The 21360-nt window shown below is 40.6% G+C and overlaps 1 protein-coding gene across 1 annotated transcript in view; it reads right to left on the bottom strand.

Moving 5' to 3' along the window:
• The window catches only part of TUBGCP3 (tubulin gamma complex component 3), a 48957-nt gene extending 29104 nt beyond the window's left edge, over positions 1-19853 (bottom strand). The window contains exons 1-6 of the mRNA XM_066545308.1: positions 19614-19853; positions 8963-9070; positions 7124-7191; positions 4535-4612; positions 3684-3901; positions 27-199 (exon numbers count right to left, since the gene is read on the bottom strand). Coding sequence (XP_066401405.1) covers positions 27-199; positions 3684-3901; positions 4535-4612; positions 7124-7191; positions 8963-9070; positions 19614-19689 — 721 coding nt within the window. The 5' untranslated portion in view covers positions 19690-19853. The remainder of the gene's footprint in view (positions 1-26; positions 200-3683; positions 3902-4534; positions 4613-7123; positions 7192-8962; positions 9071-19613) is intronic.
• Positions 19854-21360: the final 1507 nt, after the last annotated feature.

Here is a 21360-nt window from a genome sequence, read left to right as displayed (position 1 = left end):
TCTTTAACAAATACATCTTTGCTCACCACTTGTGTCCCCTTCTCGCCTTGACCTTGGCACACCACGAGAGACAGCATTTGGAAAGCCTTTTGAGGTAGTGCTTTGTAAGGAAGGCTGGCTTGCAGTTAAAGTCCATGCAAGACGTGAACCCAGCTGCTGACGGAGGCAATCTCCAACACCTGCAGCTTGATAGGATTGTCTACAAGGATAAAAGGGAAAAACACCTTTAAAAACTTTCATTCTATACCCATTACATAGAGTGGAATGACATCAATTTTGAAAGATGCCCCAAGTTTTTTGCAGATGTTTTGTTGGAGAGGGGTAGTGGTGATTTAATAACAGAACCTTAAAAAAGGGTAGAGAACACAAAAGCAATTTATTTTTTCCTGTAAGCCTACACTTTCAAAAAAGGCCCCCAATTGTAGAAAAGGGAAGTGTAAGTTTGACATACATGATTTTATATCAAAGATGAACTGTGATGAAATGTGTAATTATACTGAAATAGGTTAAAAGTAAAGGTACTATAAACATAATAAACATAGTCATAGAAGAGGAACCTAAATATTTAAGTTTTATTATTAACTGAAGATGTAGTTACACGTCAAAGAACTAAAAGAAAATAGAGAAAGAGAAGAAAGCTCATTTTCCAGCTACTCTACTCTTTTGGATAGTTTGTACCAAGTGCCTGAAGATGTAATCAAGGAGGGACTATCCAGGCAAGTTCCAATTTCACTGCCTTTCAAACTTGTCAATTTTTCTCACAAAGAAAGTCTTAACTGTGAAAAAACGTCACATTGGTCAAGCTCCAGTTGTCCAGGACCTCCCTGGTTAGCCAGGGCTGATTAAATGATGGACAGGATCTTGGAGAGCCATCTAGTCCCACACACTTGTGAGCATCTAAGTGGGTCAACAGGTCAGTAACTTCTCCCTCCTAGATTACAGTAGATCCATCCTGCTCCCTGTCCACATCTGCCAGCCCAGGAGGCCACCTATCCTGAGAACAACTGGCCTCAGTGCTGAAGACTGAGCTCTGCTTTGTTTAGCATTAGTAAGGCCTCAGAGTATAGCACTGAATTTTGGCTGTTCAAAAGAACATAACTCTAGAAAAAAAGAAAAACGGGTACAAAGAGAAGTTCAGGAGGAATGAAACCTATAGAAAGATTTTATTTGGGTTCTTCAGCTCACAGACTACAGGACTAAAGAGCACAGTGAAATTGCAATAAAATGGAACAGTATGAGCAGGTCAGAACAAGAATATGCCAAAAAGAGGGTAGGTTCTGCTGATATTTTTAAGCAAGCAGATATAAGAAATAACCTCACTGACATATCTTTCTATATTGTATCAGTATTACACAATGATTGAGGCTAGAAGTGACCTCTGGAGATCACCTCCTACAAGCCTTCTGATCAAAGCAGATCAACTACAGAAGGCTAGCTGGTACATTGCTCAAGTCATATTTTTAATATTTTCAAGCACAGAGACTACACAACCTCTCTGGGCAACCCATGTCAGTGTTTCACAATATGCCCCTACTCAAACATACATCCCCATCTTAATGCAAAAATGTGGGCTTTTTTCCTTTTTGATTATCTGTGATTCACAACTCATATATTATGCCAGTTACCACTTGTTCTTTCCCTGACCCAATACAGTCTAGCTCAGTCTTCTTATGCCCCTTGTCATACCATTACATAGGTAAGATGTAATCAAGAATTTTCTTCTCCAGGCTGAACAACTCCAGGTCTGACTCAGCTTCCCCTCACATGACAGATGCCTCAACCCCTTAAATAGTTTTGGGCTTCTTTCCCCAGACTCCTTCTTCCAGCCTGTCTATATCTTTTCTTTGTACTATAACTGGACCCAGCATTTCAGATGTCCTCATCAGTACTGAGCAGTGAGAAGTTTTATTTCTCTCACCCTTCTGGTGATGTCCCTCACAATACAACCCAGGAGGCTCTTAGTCTTCTTCACCACACATTGCACTCTCATGTTCAACTTGGTGCCTACCAGGAATCCCAGGACATTTTCTGCAAAGCTGCTTTGCAGTCAGTCAGCATACAGTATGTACTGATGCATGGACTTATTCCTTCCCAGGTACAGGACTCTGAACTTCAGCAGGTTCCTGTGAGCCTGTTTCTGCAGCCCACTGAATCCCTCTGAGAAGCAGGTTAACAACCTCCTTTAACAACCACTCCTCTCAGCTTTATATCATCTGCAAAGATGCCAAAGACCCACTCTGTGCCATCAGGTGGGATGAAGGATGCAGCTTCTGGTTATACCATTAGGGACTGGGGTTCCAACTGGACTTTTGTGCCACTGATGATAATCCTTTTGAGTCTAGCAGGTTCAGTTCACCTCACTGTCACCTTACCTAGTCCATATTTTATTAAGTCTGTCAATAAGGCTGTCACAGGTAGACAGCATTAAAAGTCTTAGCAAGGTTGAAATAAGCAACCATAAGCAACCAAAGGCATGCTTTCCCCTTGTTCATCAAGTCAGTCATCTCATCATAGAAAGCTGCAAGACTGGTCAAGCATGCCTTTCTGAATTCTGTGCTGACTACTCCTAGTCCCCCCCTTCTTGTCCATCACATGTCTGGACATGCTTTCAGAACAAAGACTTTCCCAAGGGTCTCAGTGTCCTGCACTGACTTTACCAGCACAAAGACAAAGCAAGCACCAAGTACCTCCACCTTTTCCATATCTGCCACCTAAGTCCATGCCCCTTGAATAGGGGCCTGTGTTTTCTCTAGCCTTCCTTAACTGCTTATGTAGTTGCAGAAACAGCTGCTGTTTCCCTTCATGCACCTTGACAGATGAACCTCTAGGTCAGTTTAGGATTTCATTGCAGCCACTCTGCCCCTGGTGCTCCTTTGCACCTGGCCCTGCTTCCATATTTTGTACACTTTTTTATATCTGAGTTTTGTCAGAAACAACTTGTTTCTCCATGTAGGGCTCCTGCTACTTTTAATTCCTCCTTGCCCATTTCTTTCTTAAGCTTGAGGGAGGTGATCCTTGAATACCAACCTTCATTCTAGTCCAGCATTGAACCCGATGATCATTGTAGCTCCCTTCAAACAGAAGTATCCTAGTCTGTTCTCTCCTTAATCCCTCTTTCCTCCAGGGCAGCCTCTCAGGGGATCTTTCCAAGATCCCACAAGAGCCCCAAGTCTCCTATCTAAAGTCCAGGGATGAAATACTGCTTTTTACCATGCCTCCACTTCCAGAATGTTGAACTACATCATCTTATCACTCCTGCAGTACTTGTATTTGTAAAGCCTATTAATAACAATAAAATTCAGTTCTGACAGCACTAATTCCATAATATGAATTTAATAATTCCTGTCAAACACACTCTACTAAAAAAATATGTCTTCAACTCAAAAAAAAAAGCTTTGATCCTTTCTGAAAATGCATCTTGTGATTTCATGTTTGTTTCACAACTGTTGGGGGCGGGAAAGAAAATTAGGAGACAAGAAGACAGTGATTAAAAATGGACACATTTGGACAGCCATTTATGGCTTCATATGGTCATATGCCAGCACCTGATATTCTGAACTGCTCAGCTCAGAACTTAGTTTCTCTTCACCCAAAGTGGAATTTCCAATGGCATACAAAAACAGAGGATGAAGGAAAGAAAAAATGCAAGTCTTCTCCAAACCTATCTGTAAGGTGAAATTTACCCTGGAATGAGTGACTGTGGAGTTGGAGTTGGCCCATTTAGGGCATAGAGGCTGATGCTGCTGATCCCACTGCTCCCCATGCTGCAGGAACTCTGGGCAGACTGAGCACTGCGGTCTTGGTAATTCAGTGGAAGGGTCTGAGGCCTGGCATAGTAATAAGGGGTTGAGTGAGCATCCCGTGGCAATGCTTGAGCAAAAAGCGTGGGATAACTTGACACCTGAAAAAAAAAAGGATTTGAAAAGGGAGGAATAATAAAAAAAAAAAAGATGTGGGAATTGCTTTAAGTTACATCTTCAGTTAATAGAAGTGTAATATCAACAACACAAGAAATATTTGAAGACCATGTTTGCGCAAAGAAAAATTTGCTGATGCAATTATCATGACAAAAAAGTGCCTTACAGTGAGCAACAGTATTTTAGCAACACAACTTCTTTTTGCCTGCAAATCATCATTAGCAATAGCTGCAAAAAGCACTTTGGTGCCAGCAGCACTGCAACTGCATTTTGCTTTCCCTACTCCATTTAAAACTCATTATCACATGAGCAGACATCACACCACCAAGCAGAAAGTAAACATAAACACCACCCATCTAATGCACTGGATGCTCCTTTGGACAGCTTCAGTTGCACATGTTGGACAGCTCATATTTTTATATTTATGTAGTGTCAGAAAACTACACCAAATATTACAGATACTTAACAAGTGTTTTCTTCCTTTCAGCCTCACATACAGGTATCATGAAAACAACCTTGAAGTATTGCTCAAGTCTGGATAATGATTCTTGAAGACATCTAAAACAAGTGACATACATTTCCTCTTTCTCAGAAGCAACAAAAGTATCCTCACCTACCTTGTTAGACTGTTTACGTGGATCTTCACTAAGGCTAAGCAGGAGGTAGAGTATTGACCATTTGTTTTTCAAAATGCCCTTCAAAGAAAAATGAAGACAAACATAAAGTTCAACTCTTGATAAGAACAAAACTCTTCTTAATTATCCAACTATGCATGTAAATAAACTTTCCAGATAAATAAGACTAACTCAGAGCCATATTTTTAATAAATTGGCAATGTGCAGTGCAGCCTCTGTATTGCTAATTTTATGAATTTTTTCCACTGTGTTCAAATCATGAATTCTCACCTGCTCTGAGATCAGCAAGCAGGCTGAATTTAAAATTCATAGCTACTAAGAATGATGCTTATACAGAGTTGAACTGTTACCAGCATTCCCACACACTCTCACCACTTAAAACATCTCAGATGCAGCCATTAATTTAACCTAAATGTGAAAAAGGAAAACTCTTAGTGAAGTTCTAAGCAAGGAACTATCTTTTCTCCTTTCTCCCCTCCACTCTCCTTTACAGGGTGGCCTCAAAAGTGAGGGTTTTGATTTCTGTTACTTTAAATGCCATTTAAGATAGGTACCAATTTTTTAATAACTTAAGACAGAGATATTGTTAATATGAAACTTGAGGAATACACAATATAGTCTTTAGCAAACAGACACACACAGACTTTTAGAATAAGACTGTCTGCAGTTTTAGATCTCAGCAGAAAGCTGTCCAACTTCAGCTAAAGCCCAAGCTACAGAGTACTTTAAAATGAAAGCAAGCACTAAAATGATTTATTTTAAATATGCATGTTCCTAGATATGCTACTCCATAGTCCTATGACACTAACACTTGCACCTGAATTTACCAGGGACATAGAACCTTATAATGGACATTAGGCTGAGTCAAAGAAAATTATACAAATTCCCTCACAATATTGATCAGCCTATGATCTACAATACTGAGCAATGCTGAATATAAAGCAAACTTGAGTCATATCAAGATTCAACACAGATTCCATCCCTTACGAAGCAACACAATTTACTAAAGCTCTATATTTTTATATAAAAGGAGACATTCTATATTATTATGTAGAGCACACTTGTATTATCTTCTGCTTTAATCTCAAGAACAAGCAACAAGTAGAGGTACTGCATCTGCTGCAAGTAACTAATACAGCAACCGATAAACAAGTGGTGAAAAAGGAGCAGCAACTGCTTCTTCTACTGGCCAGGATAGAATAAATCCAAGTGCTTCAAGAAAAGTGGTTTGCTCAACTGGCAGGCTGCCATAAAAATAAGCACTGACCTCCTTTCCTGTTTGGAGTAATAGATGAAACAAAGTTAAAACAGATTCACCTGCACTTTTTTTCCCTCCCAATTGCTTTCAAGATAAATGTTGGAAGAAGAGCCTCATTGATTCAGAAAACATATATCCTTTTAAGCCCTTCCCTATGCTTATAGGAAAAGGAAATGATTGTACACCATTAGTAATAAACCTAACAGCAGACTGAATAATAATTGGTTGTGTGAATTTTAAAGAAGCCATTATACTATTTCACATACACAAGATGCTAGCAGAGGAAAAAAAAAAAGGTTAGAAGAATCTTAAATGTTTGAGGAGGGAGTAAAATACCAGGAGATAGCTTGCATTACATTCAGAAGAATAAGCAAACATATAACACAGGCAAGGCATTTTGTTCCAAAGATTAGTCATCATGCTCTGCATCACTTTGCTTGCCAAATGGCAATACAGTACATAAGCTACAGACACGTTACACAAAGTCTGTATTAAGAGCTGTCTGCAGATCAGTGCTCTGCTGTACAAAGCAGTGCAATTCATACACAAACCCACAGGATACTGAAACCAGGACAACTTACTCAGTAACGAGTCCAAACACTAACAAAGTAAAGGGTGAGTCAAGTATGGAAGAGGGGAGGAAGAAAACCAAGTTCTGTCTAGTCATACTCCCCACAGAATACCTTTTTTGTAATCTTATTCTTAGCATTATCATGTTAAAGGTTTTCCACACACTAACATCTTTAGTCAGAATATTGGCACGCAGTGTTCTTTGATTAACACTGGTGTTAGAGCCATCCAAGTCAGCAAACACTTAACCTTCAACATTAAAAGACCTGGAACACTTAAATATTCAGATGTGTGAGAATATTAGATTAGTAAAATCAATACACTGCAAGGCATTTCTTTAAAATAAATTATGAGAAAATTCATCAGTTTTACATATAAAATGATCCCTTTATTTTTATAGAGTCCCTTTCTTCATATGAAGTACCTCTTCATAATAACTTGAATCAAATACTAAAAACAGAGCTAGGGTTGAGAGGCATCTCTAGAAGTTGTCTGGTCCAAACCCCCTGTTCAAAGCTGGGTCATCTACAGCAGGTTGCCCATGACTATGTCCAGTCAGGTTTTGATTTGTCTCTAAGGATGAAGACTCCACAACTTTCCAAGGCAAGCTGTTCAAATATTTAACCATCCTCCCAGAAAAAATACTGTTCATGACCTGAGCACTCTCCAAAACAACTCTAACATGAGAAGGATGCTTATGAGTGCTTTCAGTTTCTTTACTCTTTACACATTTATTAAACTACCTGTGAACCGAGCTTTCTGTAGAGTTCTGAAAACAAAGCAGCATCTGCTTCCCTTCTTTGTCGCACAACTATTAAAAAAGAAAAAGTAGATTAAAAATTTGAAAGAAGTGTAACAGTCATGTCTTAACATATACTTGAGGTAAATTATAAAATGCAAACAAGAAAGCTTCATGATGCTGGACTGTTTCATTGTATTTACTTAAACACTGTTTTCATCTTATCTGCATTCCAGCCCTAAGAATTCTTGCAATGCAAGTGATTCAATACAAGTACCTGCTTTTCTTAACTCAATCAAAATATACATTTTTTGTCCTGCTAAAGTCTAGTCTGCCATTCAGTAGATTTAGGGACCTAAGGGACTGAAGACACAATTAAAAGTAGATAATCATTAAAGAATGTTATAAAAACTACATGTGATTGCTCCAAAACTAGAGTGTAATTGTTTCTATTTTAGGCAATAAAATCAAGGAAAAAAGTAGTAATGCCATTTACTGCAAGTCAGGCAGAATTCGAGGGTCACACAACTCTCATGTATTACAAAAATAATAGTCTCAAATCAATGCCAGTTACAGATGTACCTTCTCAGAGGAGACACATCTTCCAACTAAGAATTCTTAAAAAGCTATGTTGCATCAGCAAGAGTCATGTTAAAAGAAAACCGGGACAAAGACATCTGAAGAAACTTCAGCGATAAGAAAAATAGGTATTAAGTGTTAGAAATGTTAATTAGCATCAAATGTCACTGGTAAGTACACTTTGCCAAGAAAGGCATTACTTGTATAGTATCTCCAAAATAAATGTAAAATTGGATGGACATGTATCCAGCTGAAGTTGGGGAGGAGGATGAGAGAGACAGCCCTCTTCAGAAAATTGGCAACAGGCCCAAGGAATACATGCTGTGCTGTCTACAAAGTAGCCAAAGTATGGCAGAAAGTATATATTGCAGATTTCAGTGTTTTGGAGTTGTAGCTAGAGGAATTCTAAAAGGCTTATTTGTCTGTCAGCAAGTCACGGAAGCTCTGCATTAGCAAAAAATACACATGGACCTTAAACCAGTTATAACCACTGACGTCAGTTACCCTAATTCAATCTCTGAATATTCAAAGCTCAAATATCAAGTTTTAATTTCATTAGTACAATTCAAGTAATTGTTTCTGGACATGCTACTGCGCAGCAGAATCTGCTGAAAGCAGTATTGGGCTTTTCAAGAAGAATTCATCACACCCCCTTTGGATACACACAGTGCAACACATGACTCAGAGCAGCAGAGAGCACAATGGAATGGAAATGCAACATCCCTTACAAAGTCATGGTCTGATTTTGATTTAAGAAGGTGGTGGCAGAAAACTTGTAGAGAAACTGAAGGCAAGTCAGGTAAGTCACAAGCCATTCCATCCCAGGATGCTCATTCAGCAAGTTTCACACAGGTGCTCATGAAGTTAATTGTGCCAACATGCAATATTCCTGAAGTGCACATCTCAAAAATATCAGTCTTTTACTCTTCTAAGAAGAACTATGAATTCATAATTTCCAAGTACTATTGAGGTGAATGGAGTGCAGTATTAATTGCTCTTTGTCTTCACAGTGGCTAAGATACAAAGCAGCAAGGAAAGTTTAAGTTGAGTATTCAGAAAAATCTGAGCTGTGAATACAAATAGCCACTCAGGAATATTTACTAGGAAATTAATGGCATTTACATCATGAGATTTTCAGGAAGAAAGCATTAATAATAGATTAGATAACTATCTGTGAGGCAGAGTTGTCCCCTTTCAACAGAAATAACCTGATTAACTTCAAAAAGAACTTTGTGTTTCTAAGAAAGGAACAAGATGCACTTACGTTCTTTCTTGATTTTCTCCGCTACAAGAAATTCATCACGCTCAACAGTGGGAGCAAAATTGCTTCCAATAACTCTCACGGCATACTGAAACTGTTGGGCTGCATCAGCTGAAAGAAAAAGAAAATTCTGTCAGTTAAGTAGAATGCTACAGTTCTATTAAAACTAATTTTAAAAAAAGTGAGACATGAGATTGAATTGCTACGTCTGAAAGCAGCAAAAACATACCCGGCTTAGATCTGATAACGTTGTGCTGCAATTCTCAGGCCCACTTCTAACCAGAGGGCAGTAAAGTCCAGTTTATCATAGTATTAATGTGATATTTCAAACCCACTCACCTGTACACACTCCACAAATAACTGCACCAAACTTTGTAAGTAAGCCCTTCCTATTCTGAGCTGAAAGAGACACTTAGGAGGTCTACCCAGTTACTAGAGAGCATGTGCACATTTAACTGGCTCTGCCCCTCCCCATGGACAGAAATGCTGTGGGACCTGGCACAGACACACAGTTCAGCTCACACACCACAGCAATACACTCATGTTCATCACCTACCCGTGGATCTTCACTCAGATATCCACAACAGTGCTTTTACCAGTTTGCATCTAGGTTTGGTTTTGTTTAAAACAGTTTGAATGGCTTCACCATTTGGTTCAAAGCCAGCTCAGAGATATCAGCATCACACCCTCATGAATAATGTGTATACTAACACAGAGGTCACAAATCAGTGACCTCCTTCCACTGCTTCTTCCCAATGCAGTAATTCTGGTTTTAATCTTGTTGTTAAACAGCACTGTTTTAGTGCAAGTATCTTGCTTTCTGGGAAAACTAACAGTCTGGTAACACCAAGACAGGGCCAGGTCAGTATTAATGCTTCTACAGCATAGTCATATTCCCATTTATCAACCTGAAAATCAAACAAGAAGCCTACAGACACGTCAAGTGCCCTCATAAAAGGTCAGACAGATTTTTAATCCTTATCTAGAAACAACTGTAATAACACAAGAAAAAAGGTAATAACACAAGAATATGTCCAAGTGTGCTTGCCACACTTGAATCTTTTTACTTTGGGAAAGAAACCCATCTAAGCAATGCTGGATGTTGTCTGTTCTGTACATAACAATCAAGTGGGCAAATGCATCACATCCTCCTGTGTTTTATATAGTCAGTTCAGCAATCAGCTCTCAGGGAAAACTGCCAAGTAATGCAGCAAAGGTTCAGCCAAGGATGCTGGTCAGGACAAATATGTAGAAAAGGAACAGAAAAATGCAGTAAGGTAAAGTACCACTAGAAGATTAGAATATTTTAAGCATTTATCATCTCTTAACTAATTAACTAATGTCTGCAATTAGAAAAAAAGTCGCCTTGGAGATACTAGGAGTCAAATATTGATTAATTGCATTAAAATCTTCAAAAACTTAGGGAAAGAGGTTTGAGATTTGAAAATCACAATGTACTAGATTGTGTTTGAATGCTCTACATTCTTCCTGAATGTCCATTTTATACTGTCATGTACTGTAAATGTCATCCACTGGTCCAACTCCATCAGAATGTAACTATAGAACAGCAAGCATTAACCAATTCACACAAAGAAATACCTCACACAATCAGGAAAAGTCTGCTCAGACAAAATCATTAACATTTAACAGTATTTGACAATACTGGCCTACAGAAGGAACAAGAGTATTGTTCTATTGTCAGAGAAGAAAATGCCACTATTACTGTAAGGTCACAAATGTCCATGACAAATGCCTCCTCTACTGTTAGCCTAAGCAACCTTTCAACTGCAATAAGGTTTTGAAAAGACAAATAGAAAAATTTAATAGTCCAGTTACCAATGAACTAGGTGTGAAGAGTTAAGTATGAGGAAGCATTTCTGTGTAATTCTTAAGTTTAATGCATGTCATAACAGAACCCAAGATTTCAAAAAGTATTCTGCATGGCGAATTAAAGTCAAATACTGGCACTAAGTTATCCCAAACAGCATATGTTCCATTAATTCCTCAACTATGTACTTGGCAGCAGATAGGAAAAGGGTAAGTTTTTCCTGTAATGGGGAAGTTTTAAGGAAAATCTGTTACCTTCTGTAACAACCTTCTATTTCAACAGCAACCATAGCAAGACTAGTTAAAGCACTGAAACTTAGTATAGCCTTTTCCATACTGCCCTAACAAGGCATCTGAGAAAGATCTCTAGTTGAAAGACTACAATTCCATCCAACAAATCCTGCTTTTTAACCTGTTGCACTACTGAAAACATGGAAAATTGTCTGTTCTTTATACATTGCTGATTTGCACCAGCAATTCAACAGCTCTGTAGCAAGACTGGTTTTCTATTTTATTTAATTCAGATTTTCATGTTTTATTCATATTAAGTCCAGCTTCCTTTTTACAAACAAAATTCCCTGCTGTGGGTGTTTCTTCAGCAGATTATTTCTCATAAATTCATAAAATAACTTCAGTACCTAAAGTGATTAAACATAACTAAATGCAGATGTGTCAGTACAATAAAATTTCACACAGCTTATAACTACCAGGCACATCTAATTGCTTCCCTCCTCAAAGAATCCTCATTATGACAGCAGACATACTTTAAATATACAGCCATCTATCTATTTGAACATCCTTCGTCAGAAAATGATTACAGCATGACTCTGTTACATAACAGCAAGCTCAATATATCTGATGCAGCTGTCTGAAGGCTAAAGGGGTAAAACAACATTGATCATTGATTTTCAGAGGTCTGATCAGAGCAGACAGAGACAGCCACTTCTCCTCAGACTAGATCCCTTAAGGAATACACACACAATTAATGACTGATAAGCAGCCACACAGCTGAACAGAGAACTGTCACTTGTGAATCACAAGAAAAAATATGAAAATTTTAAAACTGTCTCCTTTGAACAAAGCAACCCATCAATCCTTCAAAGATCTATATTCCACACAGCCATTCAAACTTTCCTACAATGCAGAATTAGAATTGAATTACTTCAAAAGCCAGGTAACAGCACTTTAAAGCTGAAGAAAATACAAGCATAGCACATGAAAAAAGATACACAGAAGCAATGCATAGAAAGAGTCTGGTTGTAAAGAAAGCAAGGAGAAATTGGACTAACGATAAAATTTCAAGGAAAAGTTCACAAGACAAAGAGATAATTAGCCAATTATTACTTGCAAGAAGGCAGCATTTCAGAGGACCTGCTGAAATTCAGCAAGGTTTTGCTATAAAGAAGCTTCTAGCATTACCTATAATTTCAGGGAAGTGAATTGAAATTCACTTTATAGTCTTACATATTTCTTTACATAAGGTTGGTTATTGGTCAGTTAAGTTTCCAAAAGCAGGCAGGGAGAAATCCTGAAAAACCTAAGTAGTAATTGAAACTGTTTTTCCAAATCATTGTGAGAAATTGTTTCCTGAAAAGAAGACATTTGGTTATTTAAATATATCTATAAACAACTTCTAAACTATAGGATCATGCTAAACAAAGTTTAGCTAAACCAGTTTCTTTCCTCCTTGAATGAGTTCAAAGATTAGCAAACTCTCCAGACAGCTGTCCATGATCCCAGACAACCATTTTCCTTAAACACAAATACAAAATTATTATGAAACAATTACACTCTAAACTGCATTCAGTGCTGTAGGAATGGTGCCAACCAGGGAAAAATTATTGCTGCAAACTACTTCAGATACAGATGCTGCCAAAAAACACATATTAAAGAAAAAAAAACCCAAACAACAAATTTCTTTCCTCTAACAGTGTTTGTTGCAAAATTGAGCCAGGAAGAAAAGCTGTAAAACTTTTCACCTTCTCAGACATACCATGAGTACATAGGATGTTTGCCAAGACAGCAACGCTGCTGTATCTCCTCTGTTTTACTCATATCAGATGTTCTACACTACTATGAAATATTACCTGGGGAAAAGGGCAATTGCAGTAACACTGCATATAATGATAAACTAGAAGACTCATCTCAAAAGCCATTAGCACTACTGTTTTGTTCTTGAGGAGAATCTATGAGCATTGTGAGCAAAACTGCCTGTTCCAGTAGAAAACACGGGGTTTGAAATGTGCAGTTCTAGGCCCAGCCTGGTTATAACATGCAAGGTGCTGCACTGGGTTGAGGCAATCCCAGACACAACTGCAGACAGGCAGAAGCCATTGAGAGCAGCCCTGTGGAAGGACTTGGGAGTTCTCATGGATGCAAAGCTGGACATGAGGCAGCAATGTGCGCTTGCAGCCCAGAAGGCCTGATACCCATCTTGGCTTGCATCAGAAGAAAGGTGGCCAGGAGGTCAAGGGAGGTGATTCTCTCTTTTACTGTGGCCTCATGAGATCCCACCTGCAGTGCTGCATCCAGCTTGGGGGTGCCCAGCACAAAAAGACTTGGACCTGTTAGGAGCAGGTCCGCTGGAGGTCACAAAGATGGTCAAAGGGCTGGAGCACCTCTCCTGTGGAGCCAGGCTGAGAGAGCTGGGGTTGTTCAGCCAGGAGAAGAGAAAGCTCTGTGCAGAGACCTTATTGTGGCCTTCCAGTACTTAAAGGGGATTATAAAAAAGAGGGAGAGCAACTTCTTGCATAGACAGATAGTAATAGGACAAGGAGAAGAAACAATTTTAAAATAAAAAAGGAGACATTTAGACACCATGCTAGGTAGAAATTTTTTTACAGTGAGGATGGTGAGACACTACAGCAGACTGCCAAGAGAAGTTGTGGATGTCCTGTCCTGAAAGTGTTCAAGGCCATGTTGGATGGGTTCTGAGCAACCTGGTATAGTGGCAGGTGTCCCATCCCATGGCAGCAGGGTTGGAACTAGATGACCTTTAGGGTACCTTCCAAATGAAGCCTTTCTATGACTCTATAAAGTATTACTGAAAAAAATTAATTTTACATCAGTCTTCTGATTTAGTCAACTATCTTAAACTTCTCTTCTGTTGATGAAAATTTTTAGTTGAAGCATTTTAAATTTATTGTTAATGAATTGTTTTGCTACTCTCCAGACTCCTTTCCCACAAAGGAAAATAAATCAACAAAGCACAAAATAAAGCCCAAGCCACACACACTCCCTTATCTTTCCTTACTTAGAAGTTGTCCACAAACTTTGATGCACAGCACAGGAAACATAAGTATTTTTAAATTCTGTTAATATGGCTGGCTCTTGTTGCATTGCTAGTAAACAGATTTGACTACTGTCCCACTGGACTATCAACAACTCTGTCATAATCTTTTCAGAACTTTCCTTCACTGGGAATTTTTGCCTCTTTTGCAAACTCCCATCTGCTCTGTTATCAGCATAGGTAAAACTCCCTCCATATGACCTTTTGAATGAAGACTATGCTTTTCCCCAGACATGAAATTTTAACATCTACTCCAATAATTCAGAGTTTAAAACACCAAAATCAAATAGCAATAACAAACTGCCCCTGACACTCTAGAGATTAAATTGAGGCCACAGTATGGACTTCAGGTAGCAAACTGCTCCCCAATGACTGAAATACTACTTAACTTTCTAGAGCATGCACACCTCCAATAGTACTTTGGCACACAAATATCTGCTTAGCTTTCAAACTCAAATAGATTTAGCTTGAATATTTACAGCAATACCATTTGTTTCCATTGGAGGCACTAAGAGTTCTTAGAGTTTTAAGATTACCAGGAGGTTTGTGAAAGACAGCTAAGAGCAAGAAGTTCTTTGTCAGAAGGACTAAAATCACTGTCCAAACAGGGGCATGTGACCCTGTATAACTGCTGGAGCATACACAGGGGAGGAAAAGAAAATTATAGAAACTACTGCACAGGTGAGCAAGCCCCCTGCAAGATCAGGTGTAAGTATAAAAATGAGTGGATAGCCTGGAAAAACACAGAAGATAATATAAAGCCATGCAGTAATTCTTAGACATTATGAGAACATGTGGAAGAGAGAGGTCAGCAGCAGCTCCACCTGCAGGGGCAGAGACTCCAAACTAATCCCAGTGGCTGACTGCAGAACCACAGCACCACACAAAACTTGATGCCTCTCCTTGAGGACTGGCTAGAGCACAGCAACAGAAAGCTTTCAAACACTAGTTTTAGGAAAAGAAAAGTTCAGGCAGATAATTTTTAAAAAACCAAAACAAACAAACACCTAAACAGCTCTTCCACATAACTCAGCAGACCTTGTAATGAATTTCTCAGAGGCAGAACTCTTTTGCAAAACAAATCCCAGTAACTAGGCCTATGCAGCTGAGTGATTCTGGAAACAAAGCAAGACCTCCACTTAGGGGATGATCCCAAAAGGGAGAAGAGAGAGAAGATGGCTCCACCACTGAGAGCCTGAAGTCATAGTCCATCAAACCACAAATTCACTTCAACATAAATCTTTAACTAGCAGAGAAGGTGGAAGTCTTCTAAGGCCATCACAGGCAGAAGCAAAAAATTCCTTGATGAGAGTTTATGCAAGACTTCAGGCCAGGGACTGCACAATGTAGACTTGGAAGGAGAGTAAGCCCACCTTAGCCTAAAGTGAACAATTACCACATAAACGTTATAAAAACAGAACCCTTCATCTCCTCCTCCAGCTGCAGCTTCCTCACAAACAAAGCAACACATAAGTGCTGGCAAGGAACAAAGGGAGAACAAAAATTCTCAAGTAGAAACTCAGGGAATGCACAGGCAGGAACAACCATTAAATCATCGAACATCAATCCCTTCATTATTTACCAATTAAATTTCACTTAATTTCATCAGCACCTTTATTTCACATTCACAGCAGGTTAACTACACAAGTGGTTTAAGATGGATGTTTTCAGCTTCCTGTTTTGAATTGCTAGTAGAGATTTCTCTACTAAATTTAAAGATCTCTTAAGTGTCTAAGGTTTTTTGTCCCTAAACTCCGTAGGAGTACTTTAACATCATAAATTACTTTCCAAAGACTAAACTAATAACACTTGCAAAGTTTGCTTCAAAAAAGAGAATGTGCATATACAAAGCAGCCTAACTTTACCATACACAAGGGGCAGAGAAGCTGCACATGAACCACTAACCACACACTAATACATGACTTCAAACTTATCCTGTGCTGAAAGGAACAGGAATTACACTGAAAAACAACAAGATGCTAAACAGCTTGTCCAGTGGGTTCCTTACCGCCTTCAGATACATGCATCTTCCTCAACACAGAGGATGCTAATGCTAACAAAAATCTTTCATTGCCTTTTATGTATTCCTTGGACATAGATATCAAGGGGGTGGGGGAAAAAACCACTACACAGGTTTCATGACTGAGACTTCGACAGAATTTTTGATTTATCAGTCTCTGCATTTGAAGTCTATAGCTGAGCTAACACATGTATTTCAGTTGACTGCTCCAAGGGAAATCCTGTCTCAGAAGGCTGAAGTTTCAGTGCTAGCATCCCTCCTAACAAAGGAATAAAGAGCAGGGTAAGAACAGGCTTCCCATCTGTCATATGCATAAAAACATGGGTGATAAATGTGGCAGACAACCCAGGTTTTTTTTAGCTGTCACTTCAAAGAAGTCCTCAGATAATCCTCAAGTGCGCAGACGAGCAGACTACAGGTTGCACACAGAAACTTACTGTGATTTTGGCCAAAATTTCCACCTTCATTAGTTAAACACAGAAAGGATTATAGTTACATTATCAGAATCCCAACACACATAAACAGGTTCAACATTTTAAAAACATAAAAATACCCAGATCTCTTCCATGTTTTTGCACATACTGCTTGTAAATAAAATTATTATTCCAGTCAGGAGATACAGAGAGGTATCGACACTATGACTTCAAAAAACAGCTAGATAATAAGTTGCTACAAGTGAGCCATCTCACCTCAATACTCATACTTCAGCTGATACTCAGAAGGTTCCATTTCTGTTCTCATGCTCTGTTTAACTTTTCAAAGTATCACAGACCTAGATAACACTAAGAAACAAGCTTAGATTGAGTTTAGATTAGATTCCAAATATAAAAAAGAGTCATGAAAAAAACAGGACTAGACATTATAGAAATAATGTCCTTGAAAATGCATCCACTATAGCAATGTAATTTATTTCCCCATTTTCTTAAAATTTGTTTTTGGAAATAGAACTAGTAACTAATACAATAATTTGAGATTTCTGGTAGCAAATGTTTGAAATACTCTTAAACAAGAACACACACCAATTGTATCAGAAAAAAAAGTTTCCAAAGAATGCTAAAGGCAAGAAAGAGCTTTAAAACTAGAGCTAGAAGAGCACCTTAGAATTGTAGTCTGACGTGAAGTACCCTTTGAAATAGTTAAAACACCTGCTACAAGAAACACGTGGTAATAGAAGAACACAAGAAGAATTAAACAGTCTAGAAGCTACTGCTGATTTGGTGGACATAGGAGAAGAGGAGAAATTTGCTATATCCTGATAAAATCTTATAACAGGAATTTCTGATACAGAAATACTATAGATTCTGGAAAAAAATACTGCCTTGCAGAAGACTTAAAAATGCAATGGAGAAAGAAAAGATTTTGAGAAACAAAACACAGCAATCAACAGCTGTTGATCATAGAATTATTTGGATTGAAAAACACCCTTAATATCTTAAGAGTTACATGGAGTGTTTTCTGTGAAGGAGTCCCTACTCAACAGTTCAGTGAAGACAAAGATTCCAATTTCCTACCGACTTTACCAAGGTTCTCAGATGAATCACAGAATCACAAAATGGTTTGGGCTGGATGGGACCTTCAAAGACCATCTAGTCCACTTCTGACATGGGCAGGGACATGTTTCACTTGATCAGGTTGTTCAAAACCCCATTCAAATCTGGTCTTGAACACTTCCAGGGATGGGATTCACAACTCCTCTGAGCAACCTGTTCCAGTGCTTCACAACGCCAACTGTAAAAACTTCCTTCTCTGTGTCCAATCTAAACATACTCTGTAATTGTTTAAAGCCATTACCCCTTGTTCTGTCACTTTAGGCCTTGGTAAAACACGTCTTTCTTATAAGCCCTCTCTAAGGACTGGAAGGCCACAGTGAGATCTCTGAGCGGAGCCATCCCCAGGCTCAACAACCCCAACTCTCTCAGACCGGCTTTGGAGGAGAGGTGCTCCATTCCTCTCACCATTTCCATGGCCCTCCTCTGGACCTGCTCTAATACATCCACATCCTTTCAGAACTGGGGACCCCAGAGCTGGATACAGTACTGCAGATGGGGTCTCACAAAAGCAGAGCAGTGAGGGAAGAATCACTGCTCTCTACCTGCTGTCCTTGCTTCTTTTTAAGGAGCTCAGAATATGCTGACCTTCCAGGATGCACATTACTGCCTTATGTCCAATTTTTCATCCACTCCCCATGTCCTTCCCTGCAGGACTGCACTCAATCCACTCATCCCCCACTCTCTACAGATATTGGGGATTGCCCTGACCCAGGGGCAGAACCTTGAGGTTCACACAGGTGTGTTTCTCAAGCCTGTCAAGGTCTCTCTGCATGGCACTCCCTTCCCTCAGCACATCACCTGAACTGCTCAGCTTGCTGTCATCTGCAAACCTTCCAAAGGCACTCTCAAGCCCACTGTCTATGTTATTAATAAAGATATTGATCATTGTCAATCCCAATACAGACTTCTGAGGGACACCACTTCCTACTGATCTTCATTTTGGCATTGAGACAGTGACTACAACTTTGGATGTGGCCATGCTGCCAGTTTCAGTTTCTCATTCACCAAACAGTTCATCCATTAAACCCATAGCTCTCCAGCTGAGAGACAAAGATGGGGTGTGAGACCATGACATGCTGTCTGCAACAGATGGAAACAAAGTCTGAGAAACAGACAACATATATATCTGCACCTTGTTACACACTTTCTAGATTTCTAAGATAGCAATAATCCACATGTAGGCCATGTTCTAAAAATTTTTTACAAGTAGTGCTCAAAAGTTAGGTACTATCCTGGAAATATCTAAAGGGATTTGTCAGAAGAAAGGGGCATGGAGAGAGAAAAGAATAAGGGACTTAACAGCCATTACAAGTAAGGGAGAAAGTAATCTCTCATTCAAGAAAAAAGATGGATTAAGAGCTTCTGCATGAGTTTCTCTAGTGAGCCATGCTGATAAACAGAGCAACTTAAAAAGGAGACTCAGCAGATGCATGCCTTCCTTTCCACCCCTCCGACTACCTACTAAAAACAGTCTTCGCCTTGACTGCAAGGGAGAAACTTACGCAAACAGACAAGAGATTCATTCCCCTGCTGGAGGCTCACAGCAGCACCAACACACCGAGACCTGTAGCGGACCTGGCGCACGTCAATGGCTCCACTCGAGCGGGCACCGGCGGGAGGCGGAGGTTCCTCAGCCCGTACACGGAGCCCCGTTTCGCCCAAACACCCCGGCACCGGTGCCCCGCTCCCCGAAGAGGAGAGCGCCTTCAGGGGCCGGCCAAACGCCCCGGGGGAGCCGGAGGAGGAGGGCACGGAGCCGTGTCCGGCCGCCTCCCGCCGCAGGGCTCCGGCTCGCAGGGCCGCTGCCGTGCCCGGCCGGCCCCTCAGCACTGCCCGGGCTGCCGCCCCCGGGCCGGGAGGCCCCCGACGCTCCCTGACGAGGGGCCCGGCACCTCTCCAGCCCTGCCGGAGCAGCCCCCGCGGGCTCCGAGCGCTGCCGGCGGGGGAATGGAGGGGGGACGCCGTTACCTTCGCTCTTGCCCAGGATGCGGCAGCACAGGCTCTGCAGCAGAACGTTGGGCGATTTTTGGTCCGGAGTCGCCATCGCCGCGCGGGAGGCAGGAGGTGGCGCGGGGGCCGGGAGCGGGCGGCAGAGCCGGAGCACGGCGGAGGGAAGGAGGGGGCGAGGACGCGCCGCCCGGTCGGCGGCGCAGGGAGCAGGCGGCACCTCCCGCTCCCGCCTACGGCGCCATTTTCACGGGACCCGCCGAAAGCCGCAGCCGCGGCCGCGCACCCACCCACAATGCCCCGCGCGGCGGTTCCGGGGCTGGCACCGCCCCCGCGGGCAGGCCCGGGGCGGGAGCGGCCGGCGGGACTTGGCCCGGTACCGGCACCTCCGTGCCCGGGAACGGCTCTCAGCCAGCCCCAGGGGCTCTGAAATCATGTTCCATCAATGCACACATTCACTGCAACACGGCTCTTCTGCCGAGTGCAGGAGGTGGAGGCCTCCTCAGGCCTTGGCGGGCAGGAGCGAAAAAGTCCTTGATGGAGTGCTGACAGAGGGCTTCAAACGTGGGGCTGCACAATGTAAACACGGATGCAGAGTAATTCTCTTGCCAAAATAGGTTCTTTCCTTGGTGTGCTAGAGCACAATACGCACAGAGTCGAGGTATTTGATTTATTTACAGTTCTCGGCTGAAAGGGGTGCTGGGTGGCAGATTCACAAAGCCAGCATCCCAACTATCAAAACTTTTTACTCATTATACATTTTAGTAAACAAAAGAATTAGTATTTATTGGCTACAAGTTATGTAGTTCTCTTCCTAATTAGTATTCTATCTTCTATTAATGATTCCATTGCTTCTCATCGTTATTAGTCCACGTTCCCATTCTTTATCTTCTTTTGAGTCAGTGCCCGCGAGTCGGGTCACAATCTCGTCCTGTCAGAATTACTTTTTAACCCAGTCAGACCTGATTTCAGCACAGTTGCTGAATTGGCTTTGTTATTTACTTCTTGATCTTGAAAGTTCTGCTAGATGTCCTTGTGACATCTAAATTCTGCATTCTTTGTGTCCACCATCAGTGGTATATCCTTTGTCTCAAGTTTTGTTAACGTCCCCCTGGTCTGAGGTCATTGAAACATATCGAGCCCTAAGCCTTTACAAAGCAATTCTTCCAACAACTAATTTGTCTTTCTAACACCTGGACATCACTTACAGCTTTTTAGTTGCTCTATGTTTCACAGATTAAATCTCCTTTTCTTGTTGTCGTTTAGGCTTGAAAGTATACAAATATCAAACATCAGAGAACACACTTTCTTCAGAAATATTTACATATTCCATATTTTGCAACAATCTCACATTAGCTGTAAGTACAGACATCCTCACAAGTGCTGAAAAGGAACACAGCCAAGAACAAAAATTCTGAAGTACCAACTGAGGGAACATACATGCAGAAACAACCATTAGATTGTTGAAACTCAATTATTTTTTGTTATTTACCCATTTGATTTTGCCCAATTACATCACTACCTTATGTTTTACATTCAAAGCGGGATAACTACACAAATGGTTTAAGATGAGGATTTTCACCTTGTTAGGAATTTTTATTAGAAATTTCCTGACTAAATTTGAAGATCTCACAGGTATCTAAGGCTTTTGCCCCCAAACTCCCTAGAAGTAATTGTACACGGTGAATTAATTATGGGCAGGTCAGGTTCACTTACTGCCCCCAGAGAAGAGCGGGCCCTGGGGTGGCTGCACTTCTGTGATGTGCTG

Source organism: Molothrus aeneus, chromosome 2 (assembly GCF_037042795.1).
Source record: "Molothrus aeneus isolate 106 chromosome 2, BPBGC_Maene_1.0, whole genome shotgun sequence".
Taxonomy (NCBI): Eukaryota; Metazoa; Chordata; class Aves; order Passeriformes; family Icteridae; genus Molothrus; species Molothrus aeneus.
The sequence above is the reverse complement of the archived record's forward strand: the minus strand, read 5'-3'. Positions and strand labels throughout refer to the sequence as shown.